The sequence below is a fragment of the Brienomyrus brachyistius genome, chromosome 1, assembly GCF_023856365.1.
Source record: "Brienomyrus brachyistius isolate T26 chromosome 1, BBRACH_0.4, whole genome shotgun sequence".
Taxonomy (NCBI): domain Eukaryota; kingdom Metazoa; phylum Chordata; class Actinopteri; order Osteoglossiformes; family Mormyridae; genus Brienomyrus; species Brienomyrus brachyistius.
Genome location: NC_064533.1, coordinates 30,555,052 through 30,574,722, shown reverse-complemented (window position 1 = coordinate 30,574,722; position 19,671 = coordinate 30,555,052). Strand labels below are relative to the sequence as shown.

Below are 19,671 nucleotides of genomic sequence, written 5' to 3'. Positions count from 1 at the left end.
AGAATCATTTCTAAGTGCAAGTGCAGGGACTGCATTGTTAGGATCGTATTGTCTGATGATAATCAATTTGTGATTGTAATTATTCTGGGCAAGGTCATTTACTTAGAACTTTTTAGAACTTAGGCTTTGAACCTTTTTTTCTGGTGTCATCACACACATAGATGCTAAAACGTTAAGACATCCGCTGAAAGCAAAACATTGTTAGATAGTGACAGGGGAAATGATTTCAGACGTATAAAGATAAATGCTGTTATCTTTCAGAGTGAAGTAGCAGGACAGACATTTCAAAGCTCCGTTTTAAATAAGTCTCCATAATTGGTTTGAGTCTGCCAGAACAGCTAATTATTAAGCAAAGCAAATCACCAAAGGCTAGGCAAGGAATGGAGCTTTTTAAATTATTACGATGACATCAGATTTGAGCTTGGGGGGGGGAGGGGTGTATGTTTATCTTCCTATGTACTGTCAGGAAGCTCAAAGGAGGGTTTCCAATAGATGGCCTCTCTCTGGATTCTTCCTGCCATCATGTATGATGTTTTCATGAAGATTGGAACTTGCCGGCATTGCGAGCCAGACATTCCTCGCCCTGCAGATAAATAGGGAGCCGCGGTGGCCTGCCATCTGTTAGGGCCGGGCCACTTTCGTGGTGGACGTGTGGAACGGGGCTCAGACACACTCCTTACACAATTCAGTTACGCTAAAGATAAAGATAGTACCCAAATAATAAACACACTAGACATAAGGTACTTTTCATTAATTCTTTATTATAAAAATATAAAACAGAGAGTGTTAAAAGTCAAACATTTCTGTAGCTCCTACCAGAGACGGAAGCCCAAAGAATGTGTGCACACATAAAAACAGACGACGTCAACAGTACAATCATCGGTTAAATTGCCCCTCACTTAATCAAGGCCACCATGATTCCTTCCCATGCTAAGCAGTCTCTATACAGAAATGCCAACGATAACAAGTGACATTAGTAAAACTTGCCATGAAAGCTTGGTGTGAATCTTACTGTAGCATGTAGAACTAAAATAAACAGGACTAGTGATGATGGGAGTCATGGAGAATCTACACAACCGGACAGTGACTCACACCGTTTCACGCTGGAGACCCTAGAATCAGTTGCCCGAGTCTGATTGTGGGATTGATTTTAAGTACAATGGCATAATCTGCATCAAACAGCAATGATGATATGTGGATTAGCCATGACCATCACGTATGCTTGAGTTAAGCATCTTGCGTAATTACTTCTGATTCTCACCGGTCAACATACATTGATGTTATTCATGCACTGGACCTCAGTAGAGCGAGTTTTATTTCACTTGTCACGGTACTCAGAGCTCTTAAAATGTGTGTCTACAAATCCTTTAGAGGCCGAGAGAGACAAAAATATACATTTTCTGCTGTCTTCTGAAAATAAGATTTTAAACTAAAAGTTTATTGGAAAAAAAACATGAAAAATATTGTTTATCTAATGAATAAGTGCTTGCTCTTTAGTAGAAAGTTATAAAAAAGGGTACCATTAAAAAATAAAATTATTATAAGGAGTCATCAGCTCTGTACAGACCTGACATCATAAATACTTTTTTTATAATAAAAATCTATATCATATGTAACCATCTGTTCATTTTATGGAGCTCATCATTAATGATGATGCATGAATTTTATTTATTTTTTTAAATATTCATTCAGCTTATTAACCAAATACTTGTATGAATAAATTAGCACTAAGAATGGCTATAGATTATCGAACACATACAGTAGGGGTTCAGAAACCAGAACACCAATAAATATATACCATTTGCATTGTGAACAGACAAGTTCACGCACATATATACTACATCCTCAATATTTCAAAATCATTTTTTTAAATAGCTGATATGAACACTGCTGGCAAATACCTCAGTGGCAAGAACGGGGCGGCGTTGTTTTAATAAAGCCTGTGTTATGGTGCCATTGTCCTCGCTGGTGACAGTGCACACTATACTGTAGGTACAGGGAACGAACATTGAAAGCTTAATGGAAGCACAAACATAACGCTCAGCTTGGGAAAGTCACTTATAATCTCGCCGCAAGCGTCTCTACGGTTAGGCTCTTCTTGAAGGAGCAGCCCCGCTGGGTGGCCGCGGCGATTACGCATGTCCTGTGTGCGGCTTTTGGTTCGGTCCTTTACGGCAGCGTTTGGCCGACCTTAGAAGCGAAGGGAGTCGGCGAGCCGAAACAAAACAAAAAAAAAAGGTATTGCTTTAGATCTGAGTGCCGCCGCTGTGCCCCTAGAGCATCACGGTGCGACGGTCATGGCGGCAGTCGCGAGGGGCACCCTAAGCGTGGCGAGGGGGGTGGGCTCGGGGCTCAGGGGTGCCGGTGGCTTTTTTTTGTGGGTCAGGCTTCCTCTGTACCAGCTGCAGTGTCCCTCCTTTTGCTGGATACAGGCAAAGTGGCGGAACTGGTGTCCGGGGAATTCGGAGTGGGAAAGCCTGTCCGTCCACAAGCATTCGCTCTTGGAAGTCAGAAAGCAGGGCGGGTAGTGGCAGGCTTTAATCTACAAACACACAAGCAACACAGCGGGTGAAGCCTCAGACAGACAGGAAGCAGTATTATCGAGAGAGAGAGAGAGACGCTCGGCCCAGGTTCAGGGTGACCGAAGCCATGCACTGAGCTTTGCGATCAGCCCACAAAGACACCAACCTGCATCATCAGGCACTCATTCACACTGCATCCCTTCACTCGATGCGGAGCTAAACCAGAGTGTCACATTTCAAACTTATCTGTATCTCTCTGCTACTCCAACGCCATGTCACGGAAATCCGTTAAAATGTTTTTTCTGCAGATAAGCCGTCGTCGCTGACAGAAAGTGATAGTTACAGCAATTCTTTGAGAGAATTGACTGGAGAATTTACTTTTAGCTCTTAGAGCATTTGAGCTAAAGTTAGGTGTGATTTGTGAGAATTATAATTCTGTACTTTGCACTGTGCCCCCAAGTTCCCGTACTACAATGCATGCATTATAAAAGCCATGAAGGTGTGGGAGACATTCACAATGTGTGTAATTAAGCGTTAGGAAAACATCACAGGAATCAGGAAGAGCTGCAAAGAGCAAGTGGCAGGAACAAAACAGAAGAGGGTTAAAGGTTATGCAGTACGTGTGTGATCCGGAAATATCACAACCGCCTGCCTAGACTGGAGAGTGAGGACAGAGAACGAGGAGGCAGGCGCTTAATGTACAGCCAGCAGCTCGAGGGTGACGCCTGCGAAATGTATTCTGCTGTTCCTGGCCTTAGTACAGGTAGTGGGGGTGCATGCGGGTACAGACAATAGTTTAGTTCATCATAAACATTACAGCACCACCCCTATTTAGCCAAGTCTGCACCTCAACATGTCTGTCGCATAATGTGTGTGTCTTAAAAGCGGCAGGGAGGAAAGAAAAGGAAAAAAAAAAAAAAAAACACTAATAATTGACCCCTAATGCTGTTCAAATCACTCAGGTTTCATACAGGTGCTATAATAAGGAAACACTTAAGTTTTTTCCCCCATTTTGTCAAGTCGTAACCCTGCAAGTGACTCCAGAAGCTTCTCCAACGTGCTGCATACTCGACCAAGGGCCCCCGCGCCGTTCCCCCGGCTGTCAACTCGCTTATTTGTGTCGTTCAGACCAAAGTCCCTGTGGCAGATGTTTGCAGCTGCACTGAATATTTACGACTGCTGTGTCGTGTCTGGCAGTGGGGGGGGGTTTACATATGTGGAAGAATGTCTTTGTGTCCCACACTGAGGAATGTGGGGTTGGGGGTGACAGAAAGCGTTGGCTGGCCGAATGGCTGAAAGATTAGCAGATTCCCTCCCCCAAAATGCCCACGGTTCAGCTGCGGGTGTAAGGCTTCCCTTCGTCTTCTCACCGTGTCAACTTCTCATCATCAGCCTTCACAGCCAAACTCTGCACTCCTCCCCCGAACAAAATGTGCACAAATTGCTAGTTTTTGACTATCCAAAGCCTACAGGTGGCCTCCCAGATACTACATGGACAGAATGTGCTCAGATGCGTCAGATCGATTGATATTAATAACAAAAATTATTTGAAATACAAATAAAAAAACAGATGAAATATGCTGTAGCTAATTCTGATTAGAGCCGATGTTGGGTTTGCGCTGCCTGGTCCAGGGCCTTACAGATAAATACTGAAAGGGTAAAACCAGTGGGTTGGTGGGGCCCAAGCGGCCTTCCGGAAGGATCTACAGGGAGCGGCTCAGAGGAGGGTCATGTGCTTGGGAAGGGTGCTCTGCTTGCCGGCAGACTTCCTGGTGCCGAGACGCCGGTGCTTGGGCCCTCTGCTGACGCACGGCTGTCCACTCACCCTGCAGTTGCAGCCCTGCTGGTACCGGTGATTAAAGCCCTTTTTCTGGGCCAGGGTCAGTTGCTCCCACTTCTCGTTGAAGTTACAGAGTCCGGTGTACACTTTGCCATCATACACACGGCCTGGGGGGGGGAATAATGGCATCAAATCCAGCAGATCAGAATCATATACAAGCAAAAAGAGCTACTGATAACTGAACAGTGCTTGAGGGGATTTCAGCCGTGGCTTCAAAGCAGTTTACTACAGTAAGATGATATAGTACAGTAAGCACTGGCAAACCGCAGCCCCCTATTTCTGTATTTCCAAAGGTCACCTGCGTTATATTAATAGGAACAGGCCACAGGCGGCCTGCTACAGAGGTGGAGATTACGGCCAGGAAGCAGGTGCTCCACAGAGCTCTGAACTCCGTCATGCGAGACGCCGGTCATGTGAGGATGCGGCACTTCGCAGCCGCTTATGCAGCGGATGCAGACACAAGAAACTGACATGGATGAGCAGCCTGGACATAGTGTCAGGCCTGGAAGGATCCGACCCCCGACTTCCCCCCCCCCCCCCATCTCAGGGGCCTTGGGAGGACTCAGTTTGGCCACATTACAAATTCTGGTAACATAGCAGGGCTAGTACGCTCACCCAGCTAATTAAGGGGACAGAACTTAGTTGTGAGGTTTTGGATTTCTATATAGTCATAAGAGATCATTAATGAACAATTATTCCTGAGGTGGGGGGGGGGATGGGCACATACATTAAAAACCAGGCAAGATGCTTTCCCTGCTTTATCCAGGGAGACAAAAAAAATAAATAAAAAAAAAAAACTCACCACACTATTCCAGAAAAAGTGGAAAAGTGTGGGGGGTGGGCTAACCAAATGCATTCTCCCTGCACACTACTGAACTCCACCTCAAAGTTAACTGGGAGTTGTAAATAGTGGGGAAGTGTGTTCGTACAGTTAGGGCATTCTGCAGGGAATTTGCATGAAATGAGTCAAGTTGTGGTTAGCTGCTCTGCCGGGCTGGGGAAGCCGCAGTGTGGAGACACAGTCCTGCAGTGGGCCTCAGAGGGCTCTGCAGCGATTAAAGAGGCACCTACCCACTTAGAGAGACATTCACTCTGATAGGAGTGACCTTTACATGTCAACAGAACGTCCACAAGGACCAGCATTTTAAAGATTGAGGGAAGTTAGTTTCATTCAGTCCAAATAGCAGCACTTACCTGTGATTAAGTACTGGTATTTGTTGACATCAAATTTGACGCCGCACAAGCTCTCAGAAGCAACAGTGTAGATGTGCTGGACATGTTGAACCTTATCAAATCCTTTATACATCTGCAAATAAGGGGAACAGACAGCTAATTAAATATCACATGAGGGAGTTTTGAATCAACATGAAAAGTATTGAAAAACAAAACGAACAGCAGTTTAAGTTGACTTGGCTCTTCATATAAATACATATAGTGTCACTATACATGTTATCCAAAGCTACTACAAAAACAGGAAATGTCAAGGATTAGAATGAAATGGAGGAAGGATAGAGCTGATTCTGTTGTGACTTAATAGAAAATGTTTAGCAACTGTTGCTCTAAAAATGCCTCGACATATCTGGAAAAGCACATCATTCAAAATGAGTTTCCGTTAATGTCGGAAGCCTGATACATGTTCACACATTTATCTTTCTTGTGGCCACGTTGGGTACAAGTCATTCAAGGTCATACTATATTTACCCCAGAGAAACCAGTAATGGTGCAACTTCCAGGGCAGTTATTCTGATGACCCCCCCCCCCCCAGATACCTGATGTTTTACAGCATTCCAGAGTATCTCTAGGGGGGTGGGATCTCCCCATATCCCCAGGCCTTCTCTTCATTCACCGAACACTAATGGTCAGGGCATTGCAACACTGTCAATACCGTTTTTTTTTTTTGTATTCCTTCTATTCATCAACAGGAAATCTCCGTTTATAGTAGGAAAAAGAACTCCCAGGATGAGGAGCTGGAAATAGCACGGGAGTAGAAGCCATTTGGACTGATCGTTTGTCTGAAGTAGAGGCTTCCTAATACCTTCTACGGAACCGCTTTCAGAACCACATACAGGATCCCAGAGGAGAGTTCAGAGGATACGATGCATGTCAGTCATAACAGTTTTGTCTGCAGGAAGCAGTTGTCTGAAGACCATTAACACTGCTGGTTACAGCAGTTTAACAACCCTGCGTAATCACTGGGCTCAAGCCGGCTCTTAAATGGCAGGATGTACCATTTTCTTTAAAGTTAATTGCAGTGTGCAATCCGTTTAGCTACAAAGCACATGTAAATCAAAAATTCCCCTCGTAAAAATTTCCCGTCTTAACAGCGGTGTCAGAGTGTTTTTGCCGTCGCCTGCTTTAAGAGAGGAGTGTCCCCCGTCCCTGGTTTATAGGCAGCCGTGATTTAAGAAGCACAGGTGGCAGTAGCTTAGCGTGGGGCAGGCTCACCTTCATCTGCTTGACCGTATATCGCATGGTGCCGAATGGGCCATCCTTGAGAAGCTTCTTCCCCACCACCTTGGCCCGGATAACTGCAACACAACATAAAACCCCCCCCCCGATTAATTGAATGGCAGGATGACAAAAGCAGAACAACCCTACCCTGCAGCGTAGGCCCTCCAAAAGCCCTGAACAGTAGACTAGCAGGTCCGGACTCATGTGGGTAGAATCTCACAATTCTGTGAGGTGAAGTACAGGCGAAAGCAGCAATGTGAGATTATACATTAGGCGTATCATGATGATACGATGCAAAGAACACACAGCATTATGGCTAAAACCCGACATTTTTGCCGGTGTGCTCACATCGTAATGCATTTGAAGCTCTTCAGTAGAGGGGTCTCAGACTAAATGCAGATGAGGACCGCTCCCTGTTTTTATTCCCATTAACTTTGGCATTATTCTTAGGAATGGTGAAACGTTATTTGATTTGTGCATCCCTAGAAAGGCCTCAAAAGGTTCAGGAGACCATAAACTGAGCCCCCTTCTTTCCAGAGGGCACCTCCAGGGAGAATGGCACCAGCTTCAAAGAGTGTCGAAGTGGAGGGGGTCCAGACCCTAGTGCTGCCATATTTTTTTCCCCGGGGGCTTCACCAAGGACTTGGCTTTGGACTTCTCCAGCAGACCATCAGAAGGCTCCAGAACAGTCCTAAGCTGGTCCAGTTTTCCCCCCTTCCAATTTTAACCATTTCAGATGGTCTTGTTGCCACAGTGATAAAGGGGAGTTTGAGGTAACATTTCTCAGTCTGGAGTCTGTATAAGCCTGGATACTTATTACACTATTCTGCCCTTTCAGGCAAAGATTGCAATGCGTCCCTTTAGAAGAGCATTACAAAAAGTTGCAGGATGTGCAGAATTTGAGTCTTTCTGGGACATCATTCAGCATAGTAAATTTTATATTTCGTGCCACTTTAATTCATTTATTTCAATAAATAAAAAGTGGCTACACTGATACGCTCCCCGAGCATCTTTTCAGGGACCAGTTATTCAAAATGTGTGTAGTAAACTGGTGCCTAGAGATGGATCAGTATCAACACAAATTATTTGTTCATGGTCCACCCCACAATTTACCCAGGCTGCACATTCCTGTGGCTGTCAGTCATTCCAAGACTGTCATTGTGGGGTTTTGTGACCTTTTATCATAGGGAGCCACGGTCTAGTTCTTACCCACATACAGACACTCAGAACTCTGCTATATCATCAGGCTGTGATTTACAACCAGCAGTCACTCACTTTGACAGGGAAGTGACCTGCTCTTCAGTTATTTTCACGTAGCCGTCTTCCGTTTTTACGCAGCACCTTGGGTTACCGTGCAGGTGAACCCACTGCTTATGCGATACCATGCGTGCCATGGAAGTGTTGAGGCAAGTAATCCAGCAGGTGTATTAAAACGCTTGTTAAAATGGCTAATATCACTTAATCTGTAAATACAAGTCTTAAGGAATCAACTTTCAGAAACAGTGAAATTCACACGATTCTAATTATAGAGGTTGGTTTCTCTCGTATTGGGTTACTTACAAATCTGAACGAAGGCCACACTGCTAGACTGAATACATAAAGGTGTGCATCCAATAAGTACCTTTTGGGCCATCAGTGATCTACAAATAATCTGTCGTTTACTTCCATTCGTCCATCACACAAACATTTATCCCAGTCTGGGTCATGGAAGGGTCTGGAGCCCAACCCAAGGCAGCACAGGGTACATGGCTGGTTTGTAGCCTGGGTAGGGTGCCAATTTATCACAGGGCGGTGGTTAAAATTATGGTCTCATGTAATTAGTTAATGATACACACATGTATTGTTGCTTAGGATAAACATGCTGTACTAAAACAGGCCAACATGATGAGGCAGATGGAGAGTTAGCCAACAATTCTGGGATGACACCAATTTGATGTTTATTGCCAGGCCCTTTCCGTCTTACTGGACCATAATCCTGGGGATGAACCCACATGTGAAAGTTCTCACTTGCCAAATTAGACGAGAGCATCCAAAATGGACCGATTCACTTCCTGCCTGGAACATGCTTTGCATATGTTGTGCATGCAGCTCCATGCGTGTTTGATATGCAGCCTGAACCAAGCAAGGGGGGGGGGGGGGGAGGAGATGAGGAACTGCACTTGGTGAGGTAGATGGAAAGATGCTAGCACACACAGATACCAATTTGAAAAGTAAATAAGAGCTAAAACAAGGTTTACTATAAACCCATTCTGAGTGTTGAGATGGAGTAAGGCAGCGTTTCCCTCAACCTGGTACATGGGGACCCTCAGACTCCACATTTTTGATCCCTCCTAGCTCCCTGCCAAACACCGTGGACTGTCAAGGGGTCCCAAAGGACTTCACTGGAAAAACACTGAAGGCAGGCCGATTTGGTGGCACTGTTCTTTAAAAGCAGGCCTCACCCTGGGAAGTGTTCACTTCAAAGGCGCAAGGGCACCCAGACATGTCACTGTCTGGCCAGTTCCTTCAGCGCTGTGCCTGACGGAGTTGAACTGGCACAAGTCTTCACCACAGTTTGATAATTGCTTGGCCACAAGTCAAGCGTCTGCCTTTGTTTAAGTCTGCGCAGGCTAAAGGCACACTTTCACGGTCCCGTAAAGAGCAGCTGACTTAACGCACGTTTACTCAAGGCCACAAGACAGAGAAAGTAGAACAAAACGAGGCACGGGTGTGAAAAAGAAGGTTGTAGATGTTTAGCTTACTTGTGTGTTTATCTGGGCCTACACCTAGTTTACCCAAACCAGCAGACATGATGCTTCGGCCCTGAAGATACTTTGCAGAGCAAATACATGCAGCTGCATTCGTTTTTGTGGTTCAAGACTTAAGCTGAGAATACAAAAGGATCCAACTCCTTAAGACTTGCTGCCTTGTGACATTTTCAGACATCCCCTTCTTTTGCATTTCAGGGCAGGAAATTTTAGAGACATCCGGCACCATACAAAGCAGATTTTTCTGAATATCACTTAACAGTCCTGCTGACATGACTGTCTTTGTCCTTGATTATGTCCTCAGGCTTTTACATGCTGGTCCATTTGTTGAATATTATACTAAAAGTTCAGATAAGCTGATGGCTCTTAGGAAAAAGAAAAAAAAAACCCACCCAGAGCATAAGTGGCTAGTAGAATTAGGAATAAATTGGTGGAGGGGGGGGGGGGGGGGGTGCAGGTCCAATATGCGTGTGTGTTGTACAGGAAGTAGGACATGCCATATATACAAAATTCATAATCATTCAAAACCATTTAACACCATTACAATTTAATTCTAGAAGTATCACCTTACGTCAGCTCAAAAATCCCATTTTCTTACTCCTTAGGTAGATGTGGGCTCCAAATTATTACCTTTATTTTGCCTTAACGCTACCATTCTGGGTTTGTTTCTCTCATCTAATACTCAATTTTATGAATAAGTCTAGTTTAACAGTAATATACCTGTACATCCATCCATTTTCTAAAAACGCTTATCCTATGCAAGCTCACTGCGGGTCAAGAGCCTATGGGGGCAAGGCAGGGTACAACCATGGATGGGGCGCCAAGCCATCACAGGACACACACACACCTCTACAGAAAGTCTGGCAACGCCAATTAGCTTCAACGTGTTTTTGGACTGTGGGGGGAAACCAGAATATGCTGAGGAAACCCCATGCCAGCACAAGGAGAAGATGCCAACTCCACACACATGGAGTCATGGTGGAGACTCAAACCCGGATCCCAGAGGTACAAGGCAGCAGTGCTAACCACTGCACCACCATGCCCCTATCCCTCTCTCACCTATTCTATGTAAATTTAGATGACTTACTGTGTAACAAAGATGGACCTGGTGGAGGCTTAGATGGCGGAGGGGGGCTTAAAAGTCTTGCTTTTTAATTAGGGATTCCCTGATCCCACAAGGGACATTCCTGCCCAACCCTGAATGTGGGATTGAGGAACTTTGTGGGTCGTGCACCCTGACTCAGTCCCCCGCAATAGAGTACCCCTCTCCCACCAGCATGCGAGCTGCATCACAGCCCCATCTGACAGTCGCAGATCAGAGCATCTCTGCACCCCACCATACCATCAGTAACTGTTCACCATCCAAGTATCAGCATAGTGCAGCTCCCCACTCCGTCAACACTTCCTGTTGACAAATCCACCCCCAATTGAAGTAGCCTCCAGCTACAATCGTGATTTAGTTATCAAATAATGCTTTATTCCCACTTATGAGTCACAACTCACTGCAGCCAACGCAGCCCCAGAATCCAGTAATGGTGGAACAGATTTCTAAATGTTTAACGGGTGGCTTAAAAGGCATTCCTCGATGAGGCACTGGATCAAATCAAGCGAATCTGTTGGGTAGGACGCTGCAAAACGGCTACGCAGCTCCGCAGCTTTGATGGTCTTATCTCAGCAATGACAGCTAACTAGAGCACCAGCAACTTGTGTGGCAGAGCATGCCTGGTGATGAATGCACCACACATTTTCAAGCAAAATTACAATATCTGCATACAGCCTATTCTAATCCAGATGTCAGTATATAACAATACAGCACAGGCATGGGGTCACAGCATGCGCATGAACGGAACAATGTTCTCCAGCATGAAGCCAAAGTTTCAATAGTGAGTGGGCTACTTTTATTATAAACCAGTTTGAGGAGGAGAGTGACATAAACTTGGTCATGTCTGCCACGTCTGCTATCCGTCAGCCGTGCAAGCCGGCAAATCCAGTGATCGGGACTGATCTGATCAGGGATAGAGAAGTTTGTCCGCCTTATTCAAACAGTATTGAAATATCTGGCAACCTGCTGTCTCGCAGCCCCGTTTTATTGCTCTGCGAGTGGTCTTTTTGCCCTGAAAAACATAACACTGCCACTGACTCGTTCCCATGGACACCGTTAACTCTTCCCATTACTAGAAAGTAGAATTACGCTCAAGTAGTTTTTATTGCCGGTTTCGTTGAACTATTGTAAAAACATGTAAAAACGTATATCAAATTGCAATTACAGATTAGTTATGCCGTCCCGCTTCTACGATATCACTGCTAGAATAAGATCATCGCAGCGTTGAAATTTTCCTGGAAGCCTACATATTTGCCAGCGGACACTTGTTTACGAAAAGACGGCAAGGTTTCTCAACGGACGATTGCACATTTAATATAAAAATATTTTTTTTAAAAATTCAGATACTCCGTTTACATAAATCGACCACCTGTAAAAGAATAAATGACATTTAAAAAAGAAAACCGTGCGCGTAAGGTTATTACCTCCCGTAGAAGTTTATCTGCTGCGCAGCATGCTGGAGGAGCGTCACTTAGGACAAAAACGCTAGTTCCAGTATTTAACAGACATTCATGGATACAAACATAGCGTCTGCAAAGTGTAAAAAAACACAATCATAGGCTTACCTATGTCCGAGTTGCAGAAGGCATCCTGCGGGTGAGACAGGGCGCAGGAGCAAGCCTGTGCGACCTGGTGCAGCGGCAGGCAGAGCACCAGCAGCAGGCTTATAACAGCGCACTTGAGTGACCGCATCCTCGCTTTTGTACTGTTAAATAAAGTAGCGCACCGTAGAAAGTCAGCTCTGTCTCAGCGATCACACGAGTGCCTCCGATCCCCCTCGGTCTCTCTGAACGCTTCGGACTCACATATTACATATAGTGCGCTGGAGGCGAACGCCACCCACCGCTAATTCAGGCCAGCTGCTCGGCGGCCAATCAGCGCGCCGCCGCTGAAATAACAGCAGCATGAGCTATTGGAATGGACTACTCAAAGAAGCGCTTTTCCCAAACTTTTTATTTTTTTGTGTTCAGTGGAAGATTTCTGTTCCTGTTTGAGCAATAACATTCACCCTTCCTCGGAGCTGGAGGAAACTCCGTGTTAGATAAGCCACATTTTATAAGCTGATGTCATAGTGCTTTTATAGAATATGAGACATGGATAGAGTATGGCAGTGTGTATTTATCCGTTTTCGTATACTGTGAATGTCTTTGTGCATATATATATATATATATATATATATATATATATATATATATATATATATATATATATCTCGCTTATTTCGTGATATTCTGTACGTAGATCTCATTACTTGGGAATGGAGACTTTGTTCACTCTTTTGTGTATCCATGGAGCCACACGACCGAAATTATTAGTGGCAACAGTGAACATGATCAGATCACACACCAGGAAACCTGTTCAACACAGATTTCTTTTGGGGTCTGAGTTGCAGTAGAAGAACTAAACGCAACTCTCTGTTTGTTTGTTTTTTTATTTTTTTGACGTTTGAATATATAATGCTTATGTAAAGTATTTCAGTACGATTCATACGTTTATGACAGACTTGACAGAAAGACAGTTTGAGTAATGGTGAGGCTACAGCCTCATAGCCTCATAGCCCAGTTTCTTATAGGCCTAAATGATGGGGTTCTGCTTTATATAGATGCACCCTTTATATAATTATTACCAAAACATTTGTACTCTATAGACTGTTTCATAACAAGTTTCGACTTGCACATTTATGAATGTTTTCTTTTCTCAAAATAACTTATAAACCGTTACCAGCCCTGATGTAGCGCCTGTGGCAGCACAGCCATTGTCCTGCTGACATGGTGAATTGATTAATTACTTCACACTTGTTTCTGTGTTGTTAAATATCAGAGTGTATAAGAGGTGATTCTGAGCCAACTGTGAAATTCATTAATGACTCCATTATCTGTCTTATTGTCCTGGCATGGTTTTCGGGTTACCATAAATTATGGATTTAGATGAAGTGATCTTTTCCTATTAGCCCTAATATGATAATTTGAATGGTGTTTGTTTTTGAAGTGATAATAATTGCAGCATTAATGAACAGTGATTACACATATGTGAAATGTGCGGAGCGAAATGAGTTTTTAGTCATCACTTTTTGACATCTGTTTATGCATACTATGGGATAGCTTTCTGGGTAATTGTTTTCATTGGAACAAAAGACCATTTCACATCACTTTACAGGTCAACAGGCAAATTTCTAAGACCAAAGCGAAAAGGTCAGTGGTTACTAAGTGAGGAATTCCTGAGAATATTGTCCTAGGTGCAAAGCCAGCTGAAGTCTGAAGTTTATCGAGGTGCATGCTCTGTGGCAGCCTGACAGGAGGCTGGCAAAACAAAGGAGTACATGCCAGGAATATGCAGAACTTCCTGTTTTTTTGTCACTTATCTCTATGATGTCACCAAACTGACAGCTCAGTACCATTCAACTAAACCTTAAACAATTAAACATTCATCAGTACTGCATATAGATGAAGGTGTGAAGACGTGTTTGGTCATCACATCTGTATGAAGGAGCGATGGTCAAGATAGTTTAAACCCATCATTTACGTTACTGGCAATAGGAGTCTTGACAGCTGTCAAAATATTAAGGAATAAGGTAAAATAAGGTTTCACTTGAAAACAAATGCTCTCGACGGCGGTGTACCAAAAGTAAAATGGCAAATGGGTAAAATGAGCTCATGCTTGTGATGGTACGCCCACCACCAGCAGATCTGAGTCCAGATGACTAGTCTGCACTCTACACAAGCACATATTTTGTGTGCGGTCAGAAGATGCCAAAATTATTGCGTTGAACTGCATAACTGGGTAGTGAGGCAAAATTGTGACATATGAACTATGCGCATATGACCATTTGCTGGGGGAAATCGGAGAAATTTTCAGAGATTTTCGGGAAGACGAAGCCCAGAGTCATTGTAAATTCTGGCCCAAAGTCAGTGTTACCCCAGAAACATTCTTCTCATGTTATAATTAGGTTAGTTTCCTTCCTTCCCTGACTTCCTGCAGAAGCGGGACATGGAGTGGGGTGTGGACCTCAGAGACCAGGCAGTGAGTCAGCACACAGCAGTATGGAAAACCTCCTTGGTTCACCATGGTGGCCAGTGAGCATACTTTGGAACGAGTTGGTCATTTTGCCAGCTGGTGTTCTTGGGATCTAACACTAGATGACGTCACTGGATCACATTCTTCCTACACTTTCTATGAGCAGCCCAAGTGAGGCAAACAAATCAAACTGCATCTGGTAACCATGGGGAAAAACCTACACAAGAAAATATACTTACTACAAAATTTTGGGTGAACTACATGGTTATTTTATTTATTTCAACTTCATAATTTGTTCCTATGGTTTCTCTATATCCAATTCTCTTCATTGCCCTCGACTCGTAATGCTCTTTCTTTGGCATGAATAGAAATCACCACCTCAATGGTGATGGTAGACAAGATATGCTGTCTTCCCACAGATTGCTACTAGTGGAGGCATCTTCTGCCTATGGGGTGTCTTGCGTGGTGCTGAATAGTGGTAATCTGAAGTCATCAATGCTCTACCAACAACATTCCACAAGGAAAACATACCTCACATTCTAATTACAATGTGATACTATTCCCACGCATGAGGGCAACTATCCATCAAGAGCATGTCGAAGGAGGTAATCCTGTTATGCAAGCATGCTGAAGTCGGCTTTATCTTGCTCTTATGTATGCAGTTGTAGCTGCCACTGTATTTATATCTCAGATAATAGGGAATATTGTCCAGTTTGTTGATACTTTGGTCTTACAGGTACAGTGTAGTAAGACATCAGCACCTTATGTTGGTGTGGCATTATCTACTCGGTCTCCTCCCTAGAAATATGAGCACGCGTCGGTGCCTAACGCAGCTGTTCGAAATCGCCTTGAAGCGTGCCTCTGAACTGCAGCCATTTGAATACACATGTTGCTCTCCAGAATCGCCACACTTCAGTAATGTGGCTATAAAAAGAACAAGTGGGCCATGACTGATAGCTAGTGGTGGGAGATGAAGGAGCAGCAGAGCAGATGCATTTCGGGTGGCCTTGTGGAGCGGGCAGGGAGGTCAGCCAGGAGTGAGCTGAAGAGGGCCTGGACCAGCATCTTAAAGGATTCAGAGCAGCAGGCAAAAATTCCTCTGTCATTGAGCTTTAGGACCATGCAGGTTTTTGTCAGACAATGTACATTTTCTGATATACTGTCAGAGAATGTGTTCTTAAGCATGACCTCGAGGATCAGGGGAGCCAAAGCAATCAATGTACTTTACAAAGTGCAATGATGGGATGTCATTTGTGTATTTGCTATCTTTTGATTGGATCTCTTTCTTTGGTGACCTTTATGTCAATATCCACAAGCAAACCCTGTTTGTATCCAGAGAAGGACTAAATACAGAGAACTTTTTTACCTTCTGATGATGAAATATTGATTTCTCAGCATGGGTCTGGCTGTATTTTAGGACATTTGGCAATAGGGAAACGAAAACAAACCTCACCCACGGTCAAGACCAGGAAAAATTGTGAAAATAATTGAAATGTTCTATTTGTTGTTGAAGTACATAGTTGGCTATCTCAAGGGGCCTTTCAGTTAAGATCACACCTACCAGTGATCTATGAGGTTTTGCCAGGGTTCACGCAATGTCGATTGCCGTTTCTGAATGAGAGAGGAATGACCTTTATATCATACCAATACTTTAAACCTAGTCGTTAGTCCTTGGGTTGTCGGCCACTAACCCCTTGAGATGAATTCCCCTCATCCCAATCACTGAGCTGTTCTCCCTCATTAATTGAGAGGCTGTAGATTTATCACCTAAACACAGGCAACAGTTACCTCACAAAATCCCTTAGGGATGAGTGTGTTGGCATATGGTTACCATAGGAGGGGGGCAGTTTGCAAATTACTGCCATCCAATGGTGCAGTCAGATGTTACACCAACATTTGCTATCACAATCTATAGTGACCCTCCTGTTATTCTTCTTTTGGGGCTGCTTCACATTTGCTAAGTTAGTTCATGTCTGAGGCAACCTTGTCGTTTAGAGTGACATACATTTAAGAGTTGCTTCAGACGAAGCAGCTCTTTACCATCTACCAAGCATCTCCGTCCTCATGCACAACAGCTAATTAATAAGGACACCAATTCATAGCTATTGAAGTGAAACAAACAGGCAGTTGCTTTGGCCATTGCTGCCTTGTGTATTTCTCAAAAATATATAAAAAAAATGAATGAAGTGAGTATGGGAATCAAAGGAATAGGTTGTTTCACATGTAATTCACATAAAAAACTGCCTAGCCAGTAAACGAGAGCTGTGACACATTCCTTTGATTTCTATCTGACAGTGGCCAGGGATTATTGTGAATTGAAACCCATGTTTCGGGTAGTTCCGGACAAATTAAAATGTTGCCGGCAGTCAAGTAACTGGAGAAGGTGACGCTAATCATTCAACAGAAAGCCTGAGTGATACAGCCCCTGAGCGCGAAATCAGCTCATGTGTTTATTCACATAGGCGGCATGTTAAAATGACATTTTGCTAGCTATGTTGGGAAATGCAAGTGCGAGAGTGTTTTGGGAAGGTATGGTAAAGAAAAGCATATTACACAGGGGGTGTGCCGGGGGGATGAGGTCTATAAGGGAGGGGGTTTCCTTTTTAGAGCTAGAGTGAATAGGGTGGGAATGGGATTCATTAACACAACATGGAAATAAAGGAGCTTCTGTAAGAGTAACAAAGATCAAATTCCAGAGTGGGTCAGGGTCAAAAATAAATACAGTTTTGCTGCAACAGGTCTATGGACCGTGACAGGACTGTCGTCATTGTCCCTGTGGGAAAAGCAAAGTACAACATACAAGTCATATGTACATCCAAGGCAGCTATGTTCAATAATCAGGGTCACCTGACTCATCCCCTCACCAGTGATTAAATTCTTCAGCTATGTCTTCTTTGCGCTGTATATTTACACAGTTCCTACTGTATGTGCCCCTCCTGTTATTTTGACTATTAATTAAACATATTTGTCAGTTGCCAACTTGCATTCTTTTCCTGCCACATCCTGTCAGAGTAACAAAAGGCCTGTGTTTATTCATCTGTCCTTTCTTAGTAACAGTTTATCCAGCTATGGTTGCGGTCACCCAGAACTTACTCCAAGAAGCACATGGGTCCAAGACATGGTTTTCCATGGTTAGGATGCAAGTTCTTTGTGGGACCCCAACTAGATGACTGAGACAGGATGTCTTTGGTCTGTGGGAGGAACAGACTGTCCTGTTCTGCAGCAGGCATAACACCTGCTGCCCAGCTTTCCCAACCTTTACCTGGCTCTCCCCAAGCCTGCTGCCTCTGCTTCCAGTTAGAGGCCCCGGCTCAGGATCACAATAGCCAGTCCCTGCCCGGATTCCTTTACAGCCTCGGTTTATAGGATGAAACCTCTTTTCTTCAGCCTGGGGTCAGTTCTTTACATTTCGCCGTTGGGATCAAAAACTTTGAAGTGGGAGAGACTATAAAAGTTTAGTATCTAAGGATTCTGGGCACCGATCTTGGATTCTTTCGGAGTTTAACGATTGGCATGCATGAATGTTATTAAAAAACTGAAAACTGACAGAATGGAAGCTGACCTCCCAGCCAAACGGGAAAAATGAAGAGAGCATTTACTTTTTTTTTACTTAATGCCAATGTATAGCTGCTCGAACTATATTTGAGAAAAGACACAATTGCAAATCTTTTTTCTGTTTTTTCATGATAGGGCTTTTTAATGGTATTTACTTTATTAAGTCAAAGCCATTAAAATAAGCTGCAGGTCAAGTGTTTTAAAGTTTTAATTTACAGTACGTTTAATGGTCTTTAGTGTATACCCTAGTAGATCTCAGCTCAGACTCAAAATTGATGAGGGTTGTGACGGATTTTTGTTTATTTCGTTGACTGTTTTGATTGATTGATTAATTGATTGATTTTATTGATTCATTAAACACATACAACTCCCACATAAGAAGAACCCATGTTAAATATGGAGGTTCTGTGTTTAAAACACCAACCTCCTGTTTGCACAATTTAAACCAGCGTTTATCGGCAGGAATAATAGCATTTTATTGTTCCTTTTATTTTTCGGAATGGGCTATACAGTAAAGCACAGTACAGGCTTTATCGTAAAACTCACCTGTGTTTTTTTGCCGTAGTAGCTGAAGCGGTTTTCCCACATATAGCACCATTTTATAGTCCGCAATTAAACGAGGCCATTTTCTGTGATTATTTTGTCTTTAATACAAATGCCAGTGGTAAGAGTGGGCTCGAGTGCCTGCCATTATACAGAATATGAAATAGCCACCTTCTGATTGTTTAAACAGTATGTTTGATAAGGTCTGTATTAGCATTTAAAAATAACAGATGTATTAATCTGATTACTTTGTTCCATTTATCACAAGGTCAAGAACGAATGTCAGCAAACTAACTGCAAGTATGTGGATTTCTGCTTTAGACAAATGGGAGAAGTCTAAATTTGGCGAGATTAAATTATTATCATTATTATTTTGTTCATGTCTTAAAGCCTACTGAAAAATCCAGCCTGCTTTATATGTTTTGACTTGATTGCGACTTGCGGAATCAATGAGGGTGCCTTGTATTATATAACAGTGTCGGTAAATTTGCCTTTAAAATATTTAGCTACTTTACTCACATCACGTTTATGGCTTATTTTCACAAGAGAAATGTGGCTAAAATCAGAAACAAGTTACTTTTCCCACCATGTTGCAATATAATTCCGAATGTTCGCAAACCAACTAGCGGTGAAAAAAAAAATGGTAAAATAAACCCACCACTGGGTTGTGACTAACGGCAAACATCTGTCTGGACACTTGTTCCGGGAAGAGGTGGCATTAAAGTGTCTGGACGTCCCTCTGAGGAGGTTCTTCTCAGGATCATTTTTTTGCTTTTAGCCAAATTAAGCAGTAGCAAAGCATCCGTATCTGTGCTGTCTGTCATGGGGTTCATTTTGAGGGTATTCGAGGTTCTATAAGGGCATATATGATATGTGATAAACAGAATCTGTGTTGAA

The 19,671-nt window shown here is 43.4% G+C and overlaps 2 protein-coding genes across 3 annotated transcripts in view; one reads left to right on the top strand and one right to left on the bottom strand.

The window, feature by feature from the left end:
* syn3 (synapsin III) overlaps positions 1-19,671 on the top strand; it is an 84,976-nt gene that overhangs the window by 37,478 nt on the left and 27,827 nt on the right. The window lies entirely within an intron of this gene.
* LOC125738575 (metalloproteinase inhibitor 3-like) lies at positions 742-12,629 on the bottom strand. The gene is made up of 5 exons (XM_049007725.1): positions 12,228-12,629; positions 6,808-6,890; positions 5,557-5,668; positions 4,348-4,469; positions 742-2,542 (listed from the first exon to the last, which is right to left on the bottom strand). The coding sequence occupies exons 1-5, from the start codon at positions 12,352-12,354 to the stop codon at positions 2,282-2,284; spliced, it is 705 nt and encodes a 234-aa protein (XP_048863682.1). The 5' UTR covers positions 12,355-12,629; the 3' UTR covers positions 742-2,281.

Coding starts and splice junctions, on each gene's coding strand:
- LOC125738575 (XM_049007725.1), bottom strand. CDS start 12,354: ATGCGGTCACTCAAGTGCGCTGTTATAAGCCTGCTGCTGGTGCTCTGC. Junction 6,891..12,227: donor CTTCTGCAACTCGGACATAG/GTAAGCCTATGA, acceptor GTTGTGTTGCAG/TTATCCGGGCCAAGGTGGTG. Junction 4,470..5,556: donor ATACCAGTACTTAATCACAG/GTAAGTGCTGCT, acceptor TCCCCCCCCCAG/GCCGTGTGTATGATGGCAAA.